We start from the raw sequence: 25,887 nt of genomic DNA on the forward strand, positions 1-25,887 counted from the left end.
TTTGAGCTCTAAATTTCCAAGACTGCTTACTTCATAAAACTGATGATAAGATTTTAATGGAGAAACTCTGGTCTCAAGATGATTTAAAAATCATAACTGGATATATAATTCAGCTTTCTTTTCATTTACTTAAAGGAAAACTAGCTGGCTGAAAATAAGTTGGTACCTTTATTGAGAGTAAACTAAAAAGAAAAAAAAAAGGAGTAATTGCCTAAAACTTACATCTATTGCCCTAGAATATCCATTTCTTTGGGGCTAAGCAAGCCACCACCTAAGTAAGGAATATAAATAGTGTAATTAAAAGTGATAAGACTTGACTTCTGTGTGTGGTTAAGAGTTTAGACTTCTTACTTAAATTAATTTGTATACACTGTGGAATTGATGAATTAAGTATGACTTGAAGACAGCCTATCTATTATCCAAAGGATATGCTGTTTTAAGGATTTCTTTAGCATGAACATAGGGTGTGTGTGTGTGTGTGTGAGAAACAGACAAAGTGAAAAAGAGTACAAGAATATAATCCCTAAGATAAAAACATAAAAGTTCTTTTTCCTATAAATTTCTCTAAAATTGCAAAATCAAAAGAGAAAGAAAACAAAGGAGGAAATGGGTTGTGGACTTAAGTTTGTAGTTTCAATACTGTTATTATCTTCAATTAGTTCACTAGCAAACTGCAGTCCTCAGCCTCAATGGAAAATCTTTGGTGATCAATACATTTTTCTCTTTCACAGGTCCCAGCTGTTGTTCTATAGAAACTGTCCACTAAATATGCATGTAAGAGCTATGTGCAGAAATTATATTTACAAAGGAGTCCAATCACTTACACTGGCAGATGTTCTAGTTTAGTTTAGATTCAGGGCCTTAAAAATACTGATGTTAATTAAAAAGCAACCTTTAATAAATAAAAAGTCAATTAACAAAAATTTGCTTTCAAAAGTTTAAAGTTAGCAAGCAGCAAATTAAAAAAATAAAAGTTTGAAACTTTAATTGCTTATCCTTCATCATATTTTAAAATAATTTTTGTTCTCTGTAGGCTCTATACTTCTAGAGGTCAAAATCCCCTTTTCCCTTAAGTTTAATCATACAGAATAGCTAGAAAAAAAATCAAGAAAATTTCATACATATTTAGTGACAATGAGATACTTTAAAATTTTAGTGGGAAAGCAAATTTTATAACTCTTTACAAGGCAGCTATTGTTTTAAAATTGGGGGTCTAATTTAATAGGAAACAATATTGCCATAAGTATAATGTTCATTTTAGCTAACTTAAAAATAAATTTGAAAAGTAAGTTTTAAATACAAATCTTTAATCAATGCTGCTTCTAATCCCCATAATTTAACATAAAAAGTCATGAAAATCATTAAAATATAAATCTGTTAAGCAATTGTTATTTTTGACAGATTCAAAAAAACATTTTCTTTTGTCCACATATTGCTTATATTAAAGCTGATATCTGGAATATACAGATTAAGCCTGTGGTTTAATATTTATCAAATAAATTTCTCATTTTCTCTCTACTTACATTTCTTATTTCACATACCATTTGTAATAATTTTATTCAACATTCCTTGTGGAGGACAAAAACTCTTTTCCATCTCTGGTTTTGTTTCCTCTTCTTTTGGGAAGAAAGTTTCCTGAATATCTTCTTCATGTTCATTAGTGTTACCATCTTTGAGAATCTGAAGTATAACAAAGAAATCTTTTAAGAAATATATTTTCTGTACAATTTTATGAATGTACAAAACCACCAAATCTCATAATCAAACTCATATTATTGCCAACATGGAGAATTACACATTAAAAAGTATATATTCATGTTTTATATATCAATATATGATAGATATTGACACATGGAGATGTTACAGCCATACATTTTGCAAGGTACCTTGACTTAGCGGTTTGAGTCTCTGCTGTTTTCATTTGTGATTTATGTATACTGAAAAAGTGAGCCTACAGAGCGTGTAGAATAATTAAAAGTGTCCCTCCTCAGTGTAACTCCTAAAGATTATTCAACAAAACTTTTGTGGAATGAATATACAACTAAATTGAAAAGGAAGTAAAATATAACAATATGAACACATTTCAACTGAAAGAAAAATTAGAAAAATAGATCAATCCTTCAGAAGTTCAAGGTTCATGCTTCCACTATTATTTATAGATACATTTAGATCTTATAGGCTTTTAATGATAGTTAGTCTAATTACAAAATTGCTGATTTAGAAAGTCTGTGAGAATATTGAGAAGCTTCTCTTAAGTCAAATAATTAAGTAGAGTGGAATAGAGATCTTTGAATTTACCTGACTGTCATCATGATGTTTGTATGTGTGTGTGTGTGTGTGCAAGAGCAGGCGCACGTGCAAACACAGGCCAACATTTTGTATTGATAATACTTGTAGGGGAGAGAGAATATTACGATATCACAAGAAATGGTAACAAAATCTAGAGAGCATCATGGACAAATAAGGAAGGGAAGAGGGAACATTTAATGACTAGGGAGACAGAGGCACCTCAGCAGCTAATGCAAGCGAAATATGCAGCTCTTTAAGACCAAAGTTCTTTAAACCTGATCATGATTAATCTGTTGGAGTTCTGGTGTAGAGATCTTTTCTAGAAAGTTCGTCACTCTACAAAAGGGCCAAGGTAAACACACAAAGATGAATTTTGATTAGGGTGGGTGAAAGGTCATATACAGGAAAACCATATTGTGTTATTACTTCAGAATTTATAATAAACTGATATAGACTAGGATGAAGTCTTTAAGAGATAAAATAGTAATTGGAATCAGTGGTGAATATGTTAAATATTTAAAAGAACTTTTTGGCCTTTAAGAACTGTAGAAACCTCTATTTAAAAAATTTTTAAAAATTATAATTATGAGCAATTATCGTTTAGTAAAACTGTACCAACAAAAGGTCTAATGACTTACTCCATACACTTGCAAGAATAAAACTTGGGCCTCTCAAATATATAGCACATTTTAATTGGATTAGATTTGTCTTTACCTCTCGTAGTCTAAATTACTCAGTTTTTCTTGGACAGGGCAAGAAATAATAAGCCATATTTCCATTATTCCTGAAAATGCCTTCTTTCTCTCCAAAATAATCTGTTGTCACCCTTTTCTATCTTTTCATTCCTTTTGCTCATTTCTTAGTACCTATTAAAACTAGCTATTTTAAAATGACCACTTCTCATTTTATAACCAGACATATAAAAGACACCTAATAAGTAAACCTTAGAAATAAATCTTAAGTGTGGATTGAATTTTATGTCATGTATTACAATATAGTTTTAAGTTTTTACCTGAGCAATTACAGATGATCGGATGCTTTTATCCTCCGAATGTTCAAGATTATGTTCTGTGGTGTGCATGCTAATATTTAAAAGAAAAATAATTTGAAAGAAAAAAACAGGATTATAAATCCATCTGAAAACAAATATGGTTAAGTGGAATTAATTTCTTAATAATTTTCAAATCGTAAAATTGTATCATAGTCAAGTCAGATATCTTTACAGTCAAAACAGTTCCAGGATCCATTTTAAAGTTATTAATCAAAGTCAGGTGCATAAGTTTAAAAACTACCATTATCTTATAAAAATGTAATACTTTTTAAATAGTTCACAATGCTGAGCCATATCCTAAAAGCATATATTAGAAAATGCAGCTCTTTATATCATCCTTGAGATCATTTCCACCATTGATTTACTCTACCTTTAGTCACATTCCTGCATAAGAGACTCCATGAAAATTTAAAATGGAATACGATCAACTATGTTAATACCTACATCAATAAGTTACAGATATATGCTGTCTTTATGCATGGTCCATTTGAAAGGTCTGTAAGGTCAACATTTAAACAAAATAAAATAGGTTTTATTTTGATTAAGAATGAACTAGAAAAGAAGGCATGAACTAGAACCACATCGAGAGAATAAGGTCTGGAAACTTTTATTTTAAAATATCTGTTTTTTTCTACCTTCTCTGGGGTCTTAGCTGCCTTTTTAGAAAGAGTAACTTGCCTTAAAAATATCATTCAGTTCTTGAGTTACTGTTGAGAACAAAATTAAAGATTTCAACTTTGATTTTAGGTATTTGATAAGACCAACTCCCCTAGTGTTTCAAGTATCTATACTTTTTTTTGAAAAGGCAAGAAATTTAAATAATGAAAATTTTTAATGAAAAAGAACATTAAAATTTGAGTACCTACCATATGCTAGGTGCTTTATATATATTGCCTCCCTTTAATGAAGTAAAATATTAGTGTATAAAATCCCATAAAGAATAATAACTGAATTTATGACAAAAAGAAAATAACATTTATATTTTAAATTTGATGAATAAAATTAGAGGGCACATGAATCATGAGGTTAGGGTACAAAGTTCATCCACTCAATAATTTTTGAATGTCTACACTCTCTGGACTCTGAAGAGAAAGCAGCAAAACAAAAACAAAACAGAAAGATAGGTTTCTGTTCTCATGAAGCTTATATTCTTGTTGGGGGGTAGAGCAAAGACGAGCAATATTTTCAGATTGTAATTAAGTACTGAAGAAAATAAAACAAGATGATACTAGCAGTCTGAATAAATGAATACTGTGTCAAGTAATAGTTGTGCCTGCAATTACTCAATACTCTTTGTATATATCTGCTAAGAGTGGAATTGGTATGTGGTACACATAGTAACTAAAAGCAAGGACTTCTAAGCTGAGATAGAAATGTATTTCACTCCCCTCTTCATCTTTTAATAACTGTGGGAAGTGATTTATCTTCCTAGGCCTCAATTTCCTTATCTGTGAAATAATGATACGATAGTACTTAATTTACTGATTATTGTGAGGATTAAATGGTATAATAACAGCTGACACAGTTGGATTATGTTAAGTACCTAATGTGAATCATCTCATTCGAAACCTCACAGCTCTGAGTTATTTTAATATTATCCCCATTTTACAGAGGTTGAAACTGAGACCGAGGAAGATTAAGCCATTTTCCTAAAGTCATCTAGCAAGTGGCATAGCTAGAATTTGAACCAAGTACTCTTTAATATTATTCAAATTGTATTTTTCTTTTTAGTTATTCTGGTGATATTGCATTGTGTATTTAAGTTGCATTTTCTTGATGATGAATATATCTTCATCTATTTATTGGCCATTTGAATATCTTCTTCAGTAAAGTATTCACATCTTTTGTCCATTTTAAAAAATGGAAGTAGAGCTACTGGTAATTCTATGTTTAATTTTTTGAGGAACTGCCATACTGTTCTCCACAGTGACTATACCATTTTATATTCACATCAGCAATGCACAATCGTTCCAATTTTTCTTGTATATTTTTTGTTATTTTTTTCTCATAATAGCCATCCTAATGGGTGTGAAATGGTATCTCATTGTGGTTTTGAGCATCTTTTCATTTGCTTATTGGTCATTTGAATATCTTCTTTGTAGACATACCTATTCAAGTCTCTCTCATTTTTAAATTGAGTTATTTGGTTTTCTTGCTATTGAATTGTAACAGTTCTTTATCTATCCTGTATATTAATCACTTATCTGATATATGATTTGCAAATATTTTCTCTCATTCTGTGAGTAGCCTTTTCACTGACTCCTCATTGTTCTCTAGTTGAGGTTCTACTCCTTTCACTTCATAAAATAATTCTAGTTAAGGTCATAAATAATCTCCAGTTGACTCTATGACACAATGAAACATTCTTCTTTTGGCTCTTGTTAAACCACTCTCACATTTATGCCCACCCCTTATGTTTCTTCTTATTCCTTCTCTGTCTTCTAGGGAGCTTCATCCTACTCAACTGCTTAAAGCTGGGGATGCTGAAGGTTCCATCTCTCAATCCTCTGCTAGTTCACTGGTTGAGTGCCCCAATGCTCTTCACTGGCTTTATGATGAAGACAAAATTATTTATCATCACTGTCTTGATTCAGACTAGTATAACAAAGTACCTTAACTGGGTGCCTTATAAACAACAGAAATTGATTCCTCACCGTTCTGAAGGCTGGACGTCCAAAATCCGGGTTCCAGATTGGTTGGCTTCTAGTGAAGGCTCTCTTCCAAGTTGCATACTGTCGACTTCTTGTATCCTCACATGGGAAAAAGAGAGCTAGAGAGCCCTCTAGGGACCCTTTTAAAAAGAAGAGCACAAATCCTTTTATAAGGACTCTACTCTCATGACCTAATTACTTCCCAAAGGTCCTGCCTCCTGATACCATCTCATTGGGGGTTAAGATTTCAATATATCAATTTTGGGGAGATACATTCAGTCCATCGCAATGACCTACAGGATCCTGCACAATGTGGTCCTTGGCTCCCTCTCTAGCCTAATTTCATACCATCTCCCATCCATTTTTTATAACTCCTAGCAACTCTGATATCCTTTCAGTTCCTTGAAATTGCCTGGTTCCTTCTGCAGGGGATTAACACTTGCTTTTCCTTCTAATTGAAATACTCACCTCCACTAATATCTCCTTCATTCGGTTAACTCCTTTTAATCCCTCAGCTCAAGGGCCACATCCTCAGAGAAATATTTATGACACTACATCTGCCCCTAGGCTAAGCGAGATCCAGTTTTTATATGCTCTTATAAAACCTCAATCGTTTTCTTCAGAACATCTATCTTTTTGTAATTATATATTCATTAGAGTGATTATTTAACGTGTTTTCCTCATTAGGCTGTAGAATCCATAATAGTATCCCTCAGGTCTTTGAGGCTCTGTTCATTTTATTTTTCAATCTTTTTGTCACTATGTTCTTCAGATTGGACAATTTCTACTTATCTATCATCAAGTTAACGGATTCTTTCCTCATTCATTCCCAATGTGTTATTTAGTCTATCCAATGAATTTATTTCAGATACTGTATTTTTTAGTTCAAAAGTTTTTACTTGCTTCCCATTTACTGTTTTTATTTTTCTGTTGTGAACGAGTATCCTCTCATTCATTTTAACTATGCTTATCTTTACCACATAAATCATAGTTACAATGGCTGCTTAACATCTTGTCTGATTAATTCCAACATCGGTGTCATTTTGTGTTGGCATCTGTTGATTTTCTTTTCCAGTAAGACAATCATTTCCTGTTTTTTTTTTACAGGTCAAATACTTCTGGAGTATAACATTTTATTGTGTAGAATTTGTGTTCAGTTAAAGTCCTCTGAAGAATATTTAAATTTTTTTGTTTGTTTAGAAAGCAATCAACTAGGTTACATGCAGATCATGGGCTCTCTCTTAATTTTCTGTGGGCACTATTTCCAATCTAAGTAAGAGTTGCTAAATAGCTGCGGTTTCCAACCTTTTTGGCATCAGGGACCGGTGCTCCTATGAGAATCTAATGCTTGTTGATCAGAGGTGGAGCTGAGACGCTGATGCTAGCACTGGGGAGTGGCTGCAAAAACTGATGCTTTGCTTCCTGGCCTGCCACTCATGCACTGTGCGGCCCTGTTCCTAACAGGCCATGGACCAGAACTGGTCCGTGGCCCAGGGTTTGGGGACACCTGCTATACAGTCTTAGGTCTGTCTCAAAACTGAACCACTCAGAGGCTAGTCTGACTTGGGCAGTGTTTTTCTCTTTCTTTCTTTGTTTTGATCTTACTTCAGTTCTTAAAGCCATTGCTATGCTGTTTTGGGCCTGTCTCATGCATGCATAGGTGGAGGTGACCCAAGACAGTTAGGTTCGTACACAGAATTAAGGAATCCTTTTCCAACTTTCTCCCTTCCTGAGTCTGCACCCACACCCCACTCTCAAGGTCTCTTTTCCTGGGTTCTCTGGTCAGATGAAGTTTTTCTTTGAGTTTTAGCTGCCCATAATACCAAAAGTAAAGGAAAATCTGCAAAAGGAAAACATCAACAACAATAACAACGAAGGTTCCTCACACTTTCTTTGGACTATAGGGTCTGTTTTCCCAGATTTTGGGCCATAAATATAGGTTTTCTGATGTTGGCCTCTTGTGCTGTCCTTACACAGTTGCAGGACTGGGGCTTGCCTTCAGGTCAAAGGTGCAAGCACGAGAGAAATTCACCCCTGTGGGTTTGGCTCCCCTTCACAATCTACCTGCTTTGGTTTACTTTTGAATCCTCTGGTAGTTGCTCTTTGCATGTTATCTAGAGTTTTTGGTTGCGAACAGTGGAAAAGAGGTTGTCCTAAGCCTATTCCATCTTTGATGGAACTGGAAACCTGTAAGCTCCATCAGAAGAGGGATCATATCTGGTTTTACCTTTGATCTACATAGTACCTAGCACATGTAGGTACTCAATAAATATTTATGGAAAAAACATCAAGTGAACTGATAATAAAAAATGTCAGATACTCAAAATGACAACCAAGACAAAAACATTTTGCATGGTTAACAAGAAAGGCATCTTTGGTAGAAGAGTAAGAGACTCTAACACCAAAAATAGGTTTTTCTAATACATTAAGAAGGAAGCAAATTATAGGATAAATAAGATCCTTAATAATTATTCCACAAGACATATAAGAAATCAACAGAGGAGAACTTAGAAAAAGATTTTGTTCCTATAAAACAAAAATTTAAAGAGTGGAAGTTCTGAAGAACCATGGAGCCTGGATAGGATCGATTTTTGACACAATTTTAATGGAGGAACTTGAAGAAGAAAAAACAGATACTTAAGTAATGTAGAGATCAGAAGCTGGCTAGGCAGAATACATGAGCCTTAGCTCTCTCCCCACTGCCCCTTTCCCTCTTCTTTAATACACTGCTTTCTTCTTCGCTCTAGATATCTCCTTATCTCTATTCTCCTTTGGACTTCTTTCTTCCCCTGGACACTACTTTCTGTCTTATTTAATTTTTAAAATGCCTATTTCTTTAATACGAATTTTTAACTTTAAAATGAAGGGTAATTAAATTCATACATTTTTATCTTTCTCTTAACTCATTTTTTTTTTTTAGGCAAGGCAACCCTTGGTTGACCTCACAGATTGTGGGGACCTTGTCAGCTTACAATCTCTTATTTTTTTACACCTACAGCACCTGGTCTTCCTAGGTGGTCTCCCATGCAAGTACTAACCAGGCCCAACCCTGCTTAGCTTCCGAGATCATACAGGGTCGGGCTTGTTCAGGGTAGCATGGCCATAGACTCTCTTAACTCATTTTAAGGGGTCAATTTCTTGATAGAAAAACATCTTGTGAACAGCTCTGTGCAATTATTTAAAATAAATCTGATATAAGCAAAAGCCTACCTGTATAATTCAGAAGTAATTGTAGTAATCCAGGTATTTAAGTGCTACAGTTACTGTAACCTGTTAGGAGTCCTCTCATGCGATGTCTGGATAGCTGGCGTAATGGAAGAAATGAGAACTTTGAAATCAGAAATATGCTAGTTGTATGATTTTGGGTAAATTACAATATCTCATCATCCTTTAATGGGCATAGTAGCATCTCCTTTTCTTATTTCATGCTCATAGCTAGAGAAAGCAGAATCAAATATGAGAGTAGCCAACTAAATCTGGGTTTACTGGAAATTGTGGCATGTTTTTTGTATACTAACAAAAAGAAAACTTCATAGCTTATATTCTAGTATCTTACATTTATGATCACCTCAGTTTTATCATTTTTATGCTATATTTATTTTAATAAGCTCCTTAAAATTCTTTTTGGAATGAAGCAGAGTATAAATGTATATATACATACAATCATACACATGTATCTTGCTATTATGGGACTAAAGTGAGATGTTTACATTGTTCGTAGCAAAAGCTATGGTATTCCATTGATAATTTTTATTAGAAGTACGCACTATTGTCATCATATTGCTAAGCTTTGCTTTTAAAGTTGTGAAAAATTGTGACAGATTTAGAAGTTCTATTTTTATCTGGTTTTATTAGAATCTCTCTTTGTATGTATTAACAATGAACAGTGTGGTACTGTAAAAAGTTGGACAAACTAGGCTTTCGCCTTTAGTTTGCTATGTTATATTGAGTAAATTTCTTGTTTTCACCTCTCCGTAACTCAATTGCAAATCTATAAAATGGGGTAGGGAGGGAGGATGTCAGATAATCTAAGGCCTTCATAAGTTTTGTCTATGCTTCCATTCTGTTATGGAACAACTAAGAAACAAGGTGAGAGAATATACCAAAACACACTGCTTAGGAATGTCATCTTACGTTAACATAATGTACGTATATACGTATATCACTTAATAGAAACACTTTTTGTCTTTCCCTGCTGTGTGTTTTTGAACTGTATACTGTATTGGGGCCAGGGGTAGGGTGGGGTGGGGGAGTGTGTGTGTGGGGGAAGGTTATCCTTTTGAAGCCAATGTTGTGCAATAGAGACACATTCATTCAACAAAAAATGTATGGCTAATTCTTAGCTTAAATGTGGGTGATTCACTTTGTGGCTTAGCTAAATACTTTAAAATCATTCTTCATATCTAGCTCCCCCCGCCCCCCCCCGCCCGCAATAGATTTTAGAAATGCCAATTAAATTTGACAGTAGTATTAACAGTTGGATACATAATAACTGATACTGTCTTCAAAAATCATAATGTAGAGAGTTAGGTATAAATTATTCTAAGTAAGACTGAAACTGTTTTCCTTCCATTGACAGGGGCAGAACTGGAATTTGAATTCAGGTATGTTTCAAAATGTATTACATGCCCTTAATCACTATACATCACTGACACACAATAGACATTTAACACATATTTATTAAATGATTGTTAGGTAAAGTAAATGCATCAATATATCTGTGTTCATGAGTATATGCTGCTTTAGAATCTTTGGAACTATTGCTGCCTTTCAGGTAAAGAACTTTTTTTTAAGTTTACATCAAAGATCATCAAGTAAAAACAACTACATTTGTTTTCCTGAACAATTAAATTTGAGAGCTGTATCTACAAAGAGAATAGTCTTTATAAAGAGCATTCAAGTTAGAGCAGCTATTTTTAAAGATGATGAGTAGCTGGCATTATTATTTAGTCAGGACAATATAAATTTGGGCTAAACTACTACTACAATTCAAATTGACTCTTGCTAAAATTACTATAGTATTTAGTGTTTGTTTTCATTAATCAGATATTATCTTGAATTTCTGTTCTTTTCAGGTACCTAGACCTTGTTTATACAATGTAATATTCTACAATAATGTATTCCAGGGTTCAGAGCATGTTTTATATTCTTGTCTTTCCCTTAGCACCAAACACAACAGTTTTCCTGACCGATGGAATAAAGTTACTAACCTACCCAGAATCCAAGGTTTTCTACAACATGACATAAAACATCTTGTCAGCTTTCTCTTTAGGTCTCTTGACCCCACCTTTCAGTTAAATTAAACTATTAGTTGTTCTCCCATGTATTACTGGTTTTATTTGCTTGGGATACCTTCCCACTGCATTTCTCTTTTTTGTAAACAATATGTATTGCTTAAGTGTTATTCCAAGTAAAGTTTCCTGAAAGGTACACCACAAAATTAGAAGTCATCTTCCCTCTTTGAATTGTCACATCATTGTGTCACTTATTCTATCTTCCTTCTACCTGTGTGGTTGTCCTTTCTTGGTCTTCTTTACAGGCTTCTTTTCCTCTATCCACCCCTGAAACGTTGGGGTTCCTCAGGATTCTGCCCTATGCCTTCTTTTCTCACTCAATATGCTTTTGTTAACCCATTTCCCGGTAGCTCTGAGAATATTCGCCAGTGGCGCTTGTGGCTGCAGCGTTTAACCTGAGATAACTCACGGATTACAGTCCTAATCTTACCCTCAAAGTTTGGCACGAAATATCTCGCTTTTATTGTCATTTTCGCATTGCTCTAGTATATCAATAGTCTTTGGGAACAAATGACATCATTCTAGTTACAGCATTCTTTTTTTAGTAGTGGTATTTCCATTTACAAAATATAGTAATTCTCAATTGCCGAAAATGTCAAATCCTAGAAAACATAGCATTCCCACGTGTGATGTTAAATTAACACTGGCAGTAAGCTGCACTTATTTTTTTTCTAAACTGGAAAAGGGTTAAGAAATTTATGTTACTCCTGTGGCTTCAATTAGACCACCATGCTGATGAGCCTGGACTAGAGAAGCTCTCTCGAGATTCTAACTAGTACATTTGTCTACTTATTGGATATCTCTACCGGATGTTCTTTATAAGCAACTTAAGCGCAGTATGTATGCAACTTAACTCAAGACCTTTCCTTACCAAATCTATTCCTTCTTCAGAGAATTTCCTATCTCACAGTATGAAGCCAACTATCTACCTAGTTGCTCAAATTTCATCCTTCATCTTCCTTTTACCATTTAAGAGGTAGACTTTGTACTTCAATAAACATATATTGATAAAAGTGGCTTTAAAAAAAAACACACAAAGAAAGACAAGCAGAAAAATTTAACAGGTAAATTTTATGGGGACAAGAGAGACAGAGCACTATCTTATGAAAGTCTAGAATTTGGATACATAGACAAACAAAAAAAATCAGGTCACAATATTTTCTTAATGTTAACTGGAAAGCTGGTGGCACAAAAGAATAAGGCTCTGAACCATTTCTCAGTAAAATAGTGACCTATTGAGCTAGAAAGTCAGGATATCTGAGTTCAAGGACTAGTTTAGCTACTAACTTAACCACTAATACCCTGGTGGTCTCCCACCTAACACTCTGGGCTTTCAGTTCCTTGATCTCTTTGGCTCATATGATCTTTTCTTCCATCTCAGCCATCCACACCCAAGACCACAAATCTCAAATGGTCACTTGATCCTGCCCAGCTATGCTACTACGCTTCTCTAATATTGCTATAGACTGAATGTTTGTGTCTCCTCAAAATCCATATGCTGAAATCCTAATCACCAATGTGAGAAGTGGGGCCTTTGGTAGGTGATTAGGTCATGAGGGTTTAGTGCTCTTGTAAAAGACCCTGAGAGCTCTCTGGCCCCTTTCAGCCATTTATGACCCAGGAATCAGGGCCTCACCTGACAATGGATTTGTTAGCACTTTGCTCTTGGACTTTCCAGCCTGTAGAACTGTGAGAAATTTCTGTTATTTTTAAGCCACCATACTTTGGTATTTTTATTATAGCAGCCTGAACAGACTAGAATGATTGATGTTTCCTCCCAAATGACTTTTTTCTACCTTCTCTTCACCCCTTAAACCTCTTATCTAAACATACCTCATCTCTTCTGATTTTGCTTATACTTTGTACTTCATTGAGAAAAAGTATCAGGCTGAAACTCTTTCACCTTCTAATCACTGAATCTATTCATGTGTCTGCATCTCTACCTATACTCACTGGCTTTCTTCCCATTACTAAAAATTTTATGTTGATGTTCCTAAGCCAACATTTCTATATATTCCCTGGATCCCATCCTCTCTTGTTTTCTCAAAGACTTCACTTCTAAAATATACACATTCTTATAATCACCCTCCCTCCCTTGCCTGGACCATTCCCATTAGCCTAAAAATAAACTTAAGTATCCCCATACATTCCTCTATTACCTCCATTTTCAGCTCTTCTTCATAGTCAAATATCTTGAGATGTCTACATTGCTATGTCCACTTCTTCACATTATATTTGCTCTGCATAGTGCTTGTCAAGGCATGTGACTGCTACACTTTGCCAAAATTCAATGGTCAGATACCTTTATTTTACTTTCAGCATGTTTTAAAACCATTGGCTATGCTTCATCGTCTTGTTTTTTTAAGTTACCACATTCTTTGGGTTTTCTTCCTACTTCACTGGTTGCTCCTCCTTTATTTCTTTTGCTTGCTTCATTTCCTTGGCTTTACCTCTAATCATTAGAATGCTGTCTGTGAACACACTTTTCCTACGTAAGCTTTTTCTACATGCTGATGAGTCCCTTACGTAGAACTCAAGACTCAGAACTTACTTTAGATTTCTAATAAGCATATAAAACTTAAGGTAAACAAAATAAAAATGACCCTCTCCCCTTCCCCACACACATTTTCTTACCTAGTCTTTTCCATTTGGTAAATGGTACAACCATCCACTCAAGCTCTTCTTTTTTTTTTCACCCCTATATTCAAAACATCAAGTCTGTAGGCTCTGTCTTCAAGGATATCTCACCTCCCTTCCCGTCTATACCACTTTATCCTAAACTACTGTCATGGCTTCCTGGATTACTGCAATTGTCTTCTGCTACTAATCTTGTTCCTCAATCCCTATAATCCATTCACCACTTAACAGATGGAACAAACCTTTTTACAATGTAAATCAGTTTATATCACTCCTTTTAAAAAAATTCCCTACTAGTTTCTTATCCACTTTAAATAATTTCCAAACTTATCCAATGGGCAGATCCCCATGGCCTAATCAAAGCCCAACAAGATTTGGCCCTACCCACCTCTTCAAGCTCATTATGTACCGCTTTCTCTAGGTTCCACCCATAGCGGTCCTTACAGTGTTCTTTTAAGAAAGTCAAGCTCTTTCCTACCTTCTGGCTTTTGCAATTCAAATTCTCTTTATCTGCAGTGCTCTGATCTCAAATATTTTTCTATGTTTGGCTTTTTTTATATCATTGAGGTCTCAGGACAAATGTTAGCTCTTCAGAGAGGCCTTCCCTAACCAATCTAAAGTAACCTCTCCCTCAGTCTCATATCACACTGCTTTACTTCTTCACCGCACTTACCATTATCAAAAAATTTCTTGTTCATATATTGTTTACCTGTTTATTTTCTATCTTCTCTCACTAGAATTTAAGCTCCATGAGAACAGTAATCTTGCTAGTCTTACCATTGTATTCACAGTGCCTGGTAAAGTAGTAGATGCCCTAAAAATATTTGATGAATGCCTGTCCCTGAGTAAGTCACTCAACTTCTCTAACTCATATCTGCCAACTGCTAGACTTAGCTCGGGGCCAGAAATACAGAGGCAAATAAGACATGGCTCCTTGTGAATCTCATCCATTCATTACTTTCAACAAATATTTACTGAATGTATATTATACTCTGTTCTAGGTACTGTTTCATTTCTGTTCAGTTCCCTCTTCATTCGGTAAAATGAAGTTTTCTTAACCAACTCTGTCTCACAGAAGTGTATAATCAGGATGAATATGAAAATAATGTACAAAATCAGAAAGGTTATAAAAATGTTATTTTATATATTACTACTGCCTCTTTCCTTTTGTTTGATCATGGGCAGGAGCTCATAACAGGAGAAAGCCAATTGACAAAAACAGCAGTATAAATTCTGGTACTCCCTTTTCTTAGCAATATAAAGGAGGTCAGGGGCTTGGTATGGGCTTGCAGAGCTCTTATGAGGACTCATGAATGATGTGTCTAACACAGGAAACGTGTACAACAAAGGTCCTTAACCCTTCAAAAGCACTCATCTAAAGTGCAAAATAGTAGATGTCCTAAATTGTCCACTGTGACAAAGCCAACAGAAATAGGCAGGGCGAGGTGGAGAGCCTCCCCAGGATCAGCATATTCCTGGAACACATCTCCCATCACGGGAGCATGTGAAGGTTCATTTACAGATAGTCACCATTGTTACGGTAGTTTGCGCTTAATAAAATTCATTTTCAGTCAGTCTTGACTGACAGGCCTTTCTTACTTGCGAGTATTTGAAAAATGAAAAGAAACAAGAGGAAGGGAGAGAATAATGAAGAGAGATGTGGGATGAGGGAGTCAAGAAACGAGTCAGGAGAGGAGAGGAAAAGGTCTGTGGCTGTTTCCCCAGCATCTAGCAAGGGGCAGCGGTTTGCTCTCTTGAAATGAAGCGGGAGGAAGGGCGTTCCTGGGGGCTACCGGAAGGGAATGACCACGGGAGATGAGACTTGTAGTGCCCAAGGGCTTGGAAAGGAAGAGTCGAGAAAAACGGACCGTACCTACGATACCTTTGGCATCCTCCGCTGCCCCCGGAGCCGCGCTGGCGCCCAGCAACCGCCGTAGACCGCGCGCCGCTCTGCGGTAAAAGCTGCCAGGAAGCGACCTCCGCGAGAGCCTGGTGGGGCGCAGGTGCGGGCTCTGCGGGAGGCGGTGGGGACGGGCGATGCGTGGCCTGGGCGTGGCCTGGGCGTGGCTAGTGGCGGTTTGAGCGGCGTCGTGGCCGCAGCCAACTGCGGACGCGAGGTTTCTGGGGTTCCCCTGGACCGCCTGGTGTGTTTCGGGTCTATTTAACCCTATTCAACGTCTCTATTGAATATTAACCTATTGAGTTGTAAAAGTCAGGCATAGAATTGACATCACAGGACCCTAGGAAAAAAGCAGCGCCAGGGGCTGCACGTGCCAGAAATAACTGGTCAAAAGTCAGATCATGTTTCTCCTAAGTCAGCTTAAATATAGTGTAATCACAAAAAAGCATAGTCTCTGGAGTCAAGGCTGTCTGGGCTTAAAGTTCAGCACTGCCACTTTATAGCTATAGCACCGCAGGCAAATATATAATCTGGAGTTTTGGTTTTCTCATCTGTAAAGGATGTGGTAGTGTGAGAATAAATGAAATAATACATTGCAGGTGTCTGAAACAGGGCTTGGTATTAAGTAAACACTCAATATCCTGTTATCAATATAAACCTTTTGGTTATTTTTCCCATGAAATCTTATGTGGAAACTTTCATATGAAACAAATAAAGAAGTAGCTTCTCTGCTTGAAGGAGGGCCCTTCAAGCTTTGGTTTCTCAGTCCCAAAGGTGGTCTAAAAGGTTCCACTAATGGAATCCCCAAGCTTCCTAAAATAAAGATGAAAACAACTTATTGTAGAAAAATCCACACTTCTTAGAAAGACAAACTGCCCTTTTCTATTTTTTTCTCCTAATACTCTAAACAACTTTTACTCCAGCGCACACGATATTCCTTTTTGCCTCCGTGTCCGCCTCCCTCCCCCACTAAAGTTATTCTATCCGAAGTATCTCTCTCCTTTTCCTAATTATCATTTAGGATCTGATTCAAATTACAATTCTTTCTTGGGTGACCAAATAAGAAATTGTCTTTTTATTGTAATCCCTTCCCGTCTTCAGCATGGTGCAGACATCTCAACAAAGACTGAAAGTTATTTTCTCCTGTCTTAGGAGTAGACAAGGTTATTGTGTGATTATAGGGTCAAGGAAATGCTTTGTTCTGATGGCAGGGAAGGGAAAAATAGGTAGATCCCCAAGGATGCTACTAGGAGGGACAAATGGTAGAGCTGGGAAGGAGGACCTCGGAGAGGGCTCTGATGGCTGCCAGGGCACTGCTCTGCGCCCCAGATGCAATGAACTGAAGGAAGCTAAGGGCTTTAGGGTCAATCTAAGAAAGATGGAGGGCACATCAACAAATGGAGTTTGGGAATTTTCACCAGGTCAGTGGAATCAGGCCAGATTTAATTTGAGTTCCTCAACTAAAGCATATGATATTACTTGTTTCCCAAATGGCATACGCAATTTCCACCTGTTACAGAGAACTACATAATTATTCATGCAGAAATGTAATGTTCTGAAACATTTCATTTATTTAAAGACAATATGATGAAAATTTAATAATGGCTTAAAAAATATCTAAAGAAACATCATATGCCTTTTCCTGTAAAAATAGTAACTTAACATGATTATATTGGTTATATTTGTAACAATGCATTGAAAAGCAAAAACTTGTGAGAAATAAGAACTTTATTTATGACAGCATTTTCCACTAAATTTGATATGAGGAAAATAGTTTTTAAAATGTCTTCTATATAAATAGTTCTGTACTTCTGAAATCACTCCAATAAAAAGAGAAATTTAACCAATGATCTAGTTGGTATAATTTAAGTGCCAATTTTCTCTTTCAGCCTTACTTCTCACTAATTCACTTTATCAGCCTTAAGTGCCAATCATTTACTATACTTCAGGCTTTACTGTTTTCAAACTTTGCTAATATGCCAGCCCTCCACCTAGTCATTTCCTTTACCTTACTAATATTAAACCATCAATCTAAATCACATTCACTCTTGAAGGTCCGATTCAAGTATAGCCTCTTAAAGTTCTGAGAACACTTTTGAATCATTCAATTGGATTACAGCTATTTATATATATATATATTACTTTCTTGAAAGGTTCTTGAAGGCAACTATCATGTCTCTTTACATTTATATTCTCAAGTGTCAATCATGCATCGGAATTCAACTTCCATTGAAAACGGAGCCCTTAAACATCTTGTTCATCACTGTATTATTCTGCAGTAGCTAGCATAACGCATGGCACATAGTAGACATAAGTGTATTTTGAATGAATGGATGGATTTTAAAACTTAAGTTCCATGAAGGCAATAATTTTTCTGTTTTATTCATTACAAAATGAATAGTTGAATATTGTCTGGTGAATAAATAATTTTTGGAAGGCTTAGCATTTATAATATGCAACAGAAATTCATCAGTCTCTATATCACAGAATTCAAATGTATTTATTTTACCTTTCACCCAACTAATTCAGTGGATGATATATCTTTCTGAAAATAAGACATCCCTCAGAACTGCAAGAGTAAAATTTTAAAGAACCAAAATAAAATGGGTGGTGGTTACATTAAGAGTATTTTTGGTTTTCTTCCTTATACTTTTCTGTGTTCTAAATTTTCTACAATTAAAATATATTCTTTTGCAATCAGAAAAAAATCATCAATACTATTTTTAAAGAATGTAATGAGTCTACGGCCATACCTCCCTGAACGCACCCAATCTCATCTGATCTCAGAAACTAAGCAGGGTTGGGCCTGGTTAGTACTTGGATGGGAGACTACCTAGGAATACCAGGTGCAGTAGATGATTAAAAAAATGAAAGAATGTAATGAATGAGAACACTTGCAAATGTATGGCTCAGGAAATATCGAGGATACCTAAGTCCAATTAAGATTATTTGGCGTTAATACCAAAGAGGAAAACACTGGAATGTGAAAATAACTTAAAAAGTTGAAACCTAATCAGCCTATCAAAAAAACAAAAAAAACAAAAAAAAAACTTCTTGGGGGGAGATTAATGGCACCGACTCCAGAAATAAAAGGGCACTGTGGAACAAGAATTTACAATGTTTGTTTAGCACCATCCTTGGAAGTATGACCTCTGCTCTGAACTGAACTGTGTCCCATCTTTGGCCCCCCAGCTTCTACCCCACCAATTCATATGTGAAGTCCTAACTCCAATGTGATGGTATGTAGAAATGGGGCCTTTGGGAGATACTTAGGTTTAGATGAGTTCATAAGAGTAGAGCCATCATGATGGAATTAGTACCCTTATAAGAAGAGATACACTTTCCCTCATCCCCACCTCTTTCTCCACCAGGTGAGGATTCAGTGGGAAGGAGGCCATCAGAAAGCCAGGAAGAGAGTCCTTATCAGAACCCAATCATGCTGGCACCCTCGTGTTGAACTTTCAGCCTTTGGAACTGTGAGAAAATACTTGTCTGTTGTTTAAGCCACTCAGTCTATATATTTTTATTTTATTTTATTTTTTTACAGCAGCCTAAACTGACTAAGTCAGACTAAGCAGACCAAGGTCTGAACTGTTATGGGGCAGGGATTTTTCTACTCTGGAAGAGGATCCCCTCATTGATTCAGTTGACAAACATTTACTAAATGCTTACTGTGTTCCATGCCCTGTACAAGGTGCTGAGGATTCAAAGATGACCAAGACAAGGCTCCCACTCCCAATTAGCTGATCTAATAGAAGATAAACATGTAAACAAACTGAAAAAAAAAAAGGATTATGACTAAAGACATATGTATATGGTGTATACACTCTTCTTTCAGGGACTCAAATGTAAAATAATTGTTTCTGTGGTTGGGATGGGGTAAGTTTGGTTGGTCTGAGTCAATACTCCATATCAAATTAACTTGCAGATCACCAACCAAGTCAAGAGCTCTGACTTACAGGGTGGTGACAAACCTGAGACTTCACATGGTGAGCCCTGGAGAGGCTAATTCTGCACAGAGTCTTAGAGATTTAGATGGTGGCTGTCCACTGAGGAGAGGTAGGAAAGAACTTGTGTGCTCTGCAAGATGGAACAGGCTATTGGCAGTGGCTTAATGGGCTCTTCAATTATTTCTGCACTTTGTGAATTTCTAATTCTTTGGGGCCTTGAATATGTATAACAACATTCTCATTTATTTATACTAACTGTATTTTTGTATAAGTTTTCAAAGTCTGTAACTTGGAGAAAAACTACTGGTGAACGTGGGAACCAGTACTAATTGCAACACCCTTCCATGTCACATGCCTTTTGCTGATTAAGTCCTAATTTCCACCCACGTCCAAGCTAAGGCTCTTCTTTCTCTGAAGCTGTGTCTAAACTGTGTCACCCTCTGGATTGGTTGGGCGCTCCTACCATGACCTCCCTAGCACCCCTGTATCTCCCGTTTAATAGCACTGTACTATTTTGCAGTCTATTGTTTAATTGTCTATATCCCCTATCAGACTGTCAGATCCGTAAGGACAAAAACATTAGTCTTAATGATATGTCTGGATCATCAAAGGCTTTCAGTGAATATTTGTTGAATGACTCTAGTTTCAGAGCCTGTGAGAGTAGAGAATCAGATGAGCATTAAGTTTATGGTGCGACCACCCAGGTGCACCTAACTAATGAAGTTCAGTTTGGAACATCCATCTGAACTTTGGTATAAATTATCCAGTCCAAATTGAGAACATACACACTAAGGGAACACAGTATCACAGTAACCAGAGTCAGGCTGACATGAAAATGAAGCCTGTTATGGCTTCATATTATGTTAGCTCAATAAAAATTAAGCTAGTTTTGAATAGAGGTAAAAGTCATGGTAGGAGGGGCAGGAATGACAAGAGAGGAAGGGACAGGTTTTATGCAGATTAGTTTGGTGGGATGAAAATATTCAGAATCCATTCATTTGATACATATTTAATATCTACTTCAAGATCAGATAGAATTTTGAATCCTAAGTAAAGAGTTTAGATGGGCTACAACAATTAAGTAATAAATGATTCAGGTATACAAAAGACATGATGAAAACTGTAAGTTATATTTGAACATGATTATTCCAGCAACCAGGCAGTAGTTGGCCTAGCGTAAAGGAAAAGTTACGGGTGATGCACAAAAGCAGAGATGGTCTGTTGAGTGAGAAAAAGTGTGACCTATGCAGATAAGTCTTTCTTCTAGTATCATCTCTGCTGGCACATCACAATGTCTGAAATTCCTGCCACAGAAGTCATTCTTTTGGTTAAAGGTACTATCTTTAGGAAGCTCTTGTTAAAATGCAAGAATATGCTACTAAGTGATGGTATTCCCAACACGATGGTACCTCTGGCTCCCAAATCTGATCTTTCCTTCCTCCTAGGGATGTGACTGTTTCTCAGTCTTTTCACAGCTGATATGGTCATCACCAGTAGAACCGCTTCCACATCATGTCCTTTGAAAATAAATTGCTTGTCTTGTAATTTCTTTTTTCCTTCTTCCTGAGTGCTAGAAACAAGACATGGGAGAGATCCATCTTCAACCTGTGTCCTAAGCTAGGGAATGGCAAAACCTCCAGACAAAAGGATGTGGGTCTCTGAGTTACCTCATGAGTAGAGTAACTCTGTCAGCATCAACTGGTCAGCCAGTTTCATGAAAAACACATTTCTATTTTCTTTTAAGTATTGTATTTTGTTTCTTCATTATAGCAGCTAACCTTACCCTGATGAATATGATATTCATAAGTTGACATAGATTTGAAATTTAGTTATCTCTCACCTCAAGAACAGGAAGAGCATGAAGCTGTGGGTCACAAGAAACAAATAAGAAAGGGCTGGACAGAGCGCTCCTCAGGAGGAGGCAAACTCAGACGGGCTACTTAAATGAGAGACTCTGTGTAATCAGCTAGGAGATAGGATAAGGTCTTTTGTCATCTGGAGAGGTGCAAGAGGAAGAACCAATGAAGATATTTTGTATACTTTAAAATTTTGGTGGGATCAATCAGTTACAATGAGAGGAGTAGAAATGGAGAAGAGGTAAATTAGCAGGGAAAGTGAGGGTAGAAATTGGTGAGGGATTGCATTACGGTATTTAAAAACAAAATAAAGAAACGAGGAGCCAAAACCAACTCATGGCATGGGAGGCTAGGTGACCAATAATCACGAAGCTGTGACAATAAGTCAGAGCAAGCTGAACAGGATTATTGGTCTTTACCATGTTAATTTTTAAATTGTGGTAATACATTGAAGTGTATGTGTCCCTATAAAATTAAGATATATGGTAAAGAGGTGTTTGGAAAAAAAAAAAACCAACAGAGATATCAGGTTGGAGATGTAGAATATTATCATCCACATGGAAAGGGCAATGGATAAAAATGCTGTTTGAAGAAACAGCCACACTTTTGGTTCTATTACATTTTTAGCTTAAACATTACATATCTCAATATCCATCTTGATAAAAATAGCCTCTGTTAACAGCTTTCTAATCATAATTTGCATTCTCTCTTTTCACCTCTAAACTTGTATAGAAGTCTCTCCTTGAACTTCTTCATCTTCATTTTGATGTTCAGCTTTCTGGAGAAGCTTGGGGCCCAGCAAACCAATCAGTAGACTTCCAATTGGGGCTGTTATGAGGATGGCCAAAAATGCTACTGTCAACACATCCATTCCATATTCTTCTAACTGTTTCTCTCCATGTGATCTTGCTGTATCCAAAGCCACAGATCCTATTGCAGCCTATAAAAGTTTAAGGGTAAAGTTGGAAACAAGACAAGCACATAGAAAAAAGGTGAATTATTTTATCATTTGCAAAAATGCATTACTTGTTCTTCTGTTCAACTAAGAAAGTTCTATTAGTCTTCTTTTAAAGTATACTGAACTTGGTTTTTATTGTTTGAAAACTCTTCCTGCCCTCGCATGGGAAAAGAATGATGATTCATATGTACTTATTTGCATAAGATGAGTTTACAACAATATCAGGCAAATATATTTCAAAATATAAGGCAAACACAGGCTCATTATATTAACTATAACATGATTCTATATACTAAATTTCTCCTGAGTAAAGATGAGAGTTGTTGGTCATCTCATTCATTTATCTTTAGGAATTTGGAATTAAGAAAGAACAAGATAAAAAATAAAGTGATACTTACTGAAAAAAATGTACTGATATTTACTGTGAAGTTTTTTTTTAAAAAAAAAACAACTTAAGAATATGTACTGCTTCAAAGTCTAAACCAATTGTTAAACATCATGAAACTTGAAAAGTGGCATATGATTAACTTCATAACTTGAAGTTAATCATATTAGATATTTGGTTAACTCTTTGCCTCAGGAGTTGGTGAAATGTTTCATTTAAAGTTTATCCACTAGAAAGTCTTACAAAAAGTCTCATTTTCCTTTAGAGGCAAAAGGCAATATTAGTACACATGGGAAAATAACATATGAATCAATCCCCTTGTTCCACAGAACACGACAATGTTATCTTCTAGGACAGTGAAACAGAAGAGAAAATATCAGTGTGCACGAGACACAATGGCAGAGACTACTAATTGTCCACAAATATCTGAATATCCTTTTTCCTTTCTATAATAGAACTCCTGAGTTTAAGCTGATCACATATTTGTACAGACAGAGACTTTTTTTTTCTCAGTCTTCTTTGCAACAAGAAGCTGTGTATCTAAGTTCTGGCCGCTGAGAGGTCAGTGGAAGTATCATGTGCTACTTGTAAGTTGTTCCCTGAAAAGAAATGGATACTTGTACCTTATTCTTTCCCCTCTTCCCACTAGATGAGAAATAATGAGAATTGGACTCATGGATGAAAGGTACATGCTGAGGATAGTGGTCACCCTGCTAGCTCTGGAATTCCCATGCTGGACTGCTGGTGAGAAATAAAACAATCTATCTAATTTGGTCCCCGTATTAAGGGTTCTTTGTTATTGCAGGTTATCTAGTACCATTGCTAATTCAACATTTCATGAATTCTTGGCAAGAACTGCACATATTATGATGTACAGCTGACCCTTGAACAACATGGGTTTGAACTGCATGGGTCCACTTATAAATGCATTTTTTTTTCAGTAAATATACAGTGGCCCTTCATATCTCCAGGTTTCGCATCTGTAGATTCAACCAACTATGGATCAAAAACAGTATTTTCCAGTTGAGAATCTGTGGATGCAGAGGGCTGTATGCACCGTTCCTCGGATTTTGGTACCCAGCGGGTCACAGAACCAATGCCCTTTGATACTGAGGGATGACTGCGTTTTGGGGGAATCAAAAGTTATATGTGGATTTTCGACTGGATAGAGGTCAGTGCCTCTAACCCTTGTGTTGTTGAAGTGTCGACTGTATAATTTCTCTTTCAATTTCTGTCGTGTGTGTATGTGTACGTGTGTGTATGTTTGGGGGTTTGTATGTATGCTGAGTTGTGATTTAAAATATATTTCTTCAATAATTTTTAATAAAAAAGGAAAATTAAGTAAATTAGACTATAAATGTGAGAAAACACCCAGAGAGAGATGCTCAGTATTAATTTTACTTACTTATATTATGTACTAATACTAACAAGTTGGATAAAAGGAAACATTCACCTTTTAGTGATGAAGTTCAAAAAGATTGAGTAATTGTTTTAGAGTCATACAGATAATAAGAATCAAGTTGAGGTCTGAAACTTGGCCTTCCTGATCCTAAAGCCAAAGTTTTTAACTGGTGTAATATATTTCTTTATCTTAAATAATTACTAGCTGCGAAGAAGAATGAACAGAAGAAAAATTGCATTGCTCAAAAAGTAATTGGAAACTATTGATTCAGTCATTTACTTTTATCTAAATGTGTGTTATGGAAAGAATAGAAAAGATAGAACCACAAAGCATATAAGAGTCATGTAGTAATTTTAGTAATTGTGGGTAACAGCATTCACTTCATTATATAAGAATTAACAAATATTTATATATTGCTTAATTAATAACAAGATGGTATGTATATAAAGTTTAAAAACAAGCAACTTTGTTGACGTGGGTAGAAGTCAAGAAAATGGTTCCTTTTATGTTATTGACTGGGAGAGGGCATTAGTGCAGCAATTCGGATGCAGGAGAATCTATTTCTTGTCCTGGTTTCCTTTATGACTCATCGAGCAGTGTAGTCATGACTTGTGTTTTCTTCTAAGTGTTTGTTACACCTCAATTAAAATTTACTTGAAAAAAATATTTCTTATAATATTGCCTGAACAAAAAAAGTTTTAAAAACAACTAATATAGAAAAAAACACATAGGAAGTCTTGTTTCTTGTAGTGACAAAAGGTGAAAAAAGAAAATTTTATACAAGACTTGCTCCATAGAACATATATTATTCAACATTTCCTAGATAATTTCTCCTTATTTTAAAATTTGCTTTAACAGCAGGAAAGTTTAGAAACAAATCTTTCATATCAAAGCTACTAGAGTGATTATTTTTATATTTTACTTACTAAAGTTACTAAAAGTAATGTGAAGGCTAAAGATACTATGAGGGAGAAACTATTCCACTTATGGGACTATGTTAATCTCACAGTATTTTTAGCTATTATGTCTCAGACATTTTCAAAAGTCTAATGGAAAAAAAAAAAAACTTCTCTGGAATAATGCCCAAGCCCACAGCCACGCAAAATTTGGCATGTAGTTACAGAGCATATACATCCCAAAGCTTCCTAAATTGAGAACATTTGATTTTCATTTCATGAAATAGAAATTTGCCTACTTAAATAATTGCAAAATAATCAGGGATGGAACAGTTAAATCTCATTTGCTATAATTTGTCTGGAATATATTACATTTGCAACAAATCATAATGTAACAGTTCTAATTTAATTAGCAATTATAGGCAGTCTACCAAGTTTGTGGTCAATTATTTCAAGCACCAATCTGTTAGTGCCTTGTTCATTAGCGTGCACAAATTTTGGGTCATGTGATTGAGACATTTGACAGGAGGTTCAGCTAGTTTGAAAATTTTAATATCAACTAATAATTTAGGAAATCAGTAAAGCATTTTCTGAGTTGCTTGTCATCAAATCTTTCTA

At 35.7% G+C, this 25,887-nt stretch overlaps 2 protein-coding genes and 2 pseudogenes across 2 annotated transcripts in view; 1 reads left to right on the top strand and 3 right to left on the bottom strand.

Annotated features, from left to right (window-relative positions):
* Positions 1–1,480: 1,480 nt before the first annotated feature.
* LOC112485480 (sodium/hydrogen exchanger 9B1-like) lies at positions 1,481–6,074 on the bottom strand. The gene is made up of 3 exons (XM_025051731.1): positions 5,995–6,074; positions 3,302–3,371; positions 1,481–1,680 (listed from the first exon to the last, which is right to left on the bottom strand). Exons 1-3 carry the CDS (start codon positions 6,069–6,071, stop codon positions 1,534–1,536), a joined length of 294 nt encoding a protein of 97 aa, XP_024907499.1. The 5' UTR covers positions 6,072–6,074; the 3' UTR covers positions 1,481–1,533.
* A 2,906-nt stretch (positions 6,075–8,980) lies between these two features.
* Positions 8,981–9,099, bottom strand: LOC112485552 (annotated as a pseudogene).
* A 9,462-nt stretch (positions 9,100–18,561) lies between these two features.
* LOC112485746 lies at positions 18,562–18,680 on the top strand (annotated as a pseudogene).
* Positions 18,681–20,765: 2,085 nt separating this feature from the next.
* Positions 20,766–25,887, bottom strand: part of SLC9B2 (solute carrier family 9 member B2) — a 44,554-nt gene continuing 39,432 nt past the window's right edge. Inside the window, exons 12-13 of the mRNA XM_006918881.3 lie at positions 22,345–22,568; positions 20,766–21,342 (exon numbers count right to left, since the gene is read on the bottom strand). Of these exons, the coding sequence (XP_006918943.1) occupies positions 22,347–22,568 (222 nt within the window). The 3' untranslated portion in view covers positions 20,766–21,342; positions 22,345–22,346. The remainder of the gene's footprint in view (positions 21,343–22,344; positions 22,569–25,887) is intronic.

Source organism: Pteropus alecto, unplaced genomic scaffold, assembly GCF_000325575.1.
Source record: "Pteropus alecto unplaced genomic scaffold, ASM32557v1 scaffold5, whole genome shotgun sequence".
Classification (NCBI taxonomy): Eukaryota; Metazoa; Chordata; class Mammalia; order Chiroptera; family Pteropodidae; genus Pteropus; species Pteropus alecto.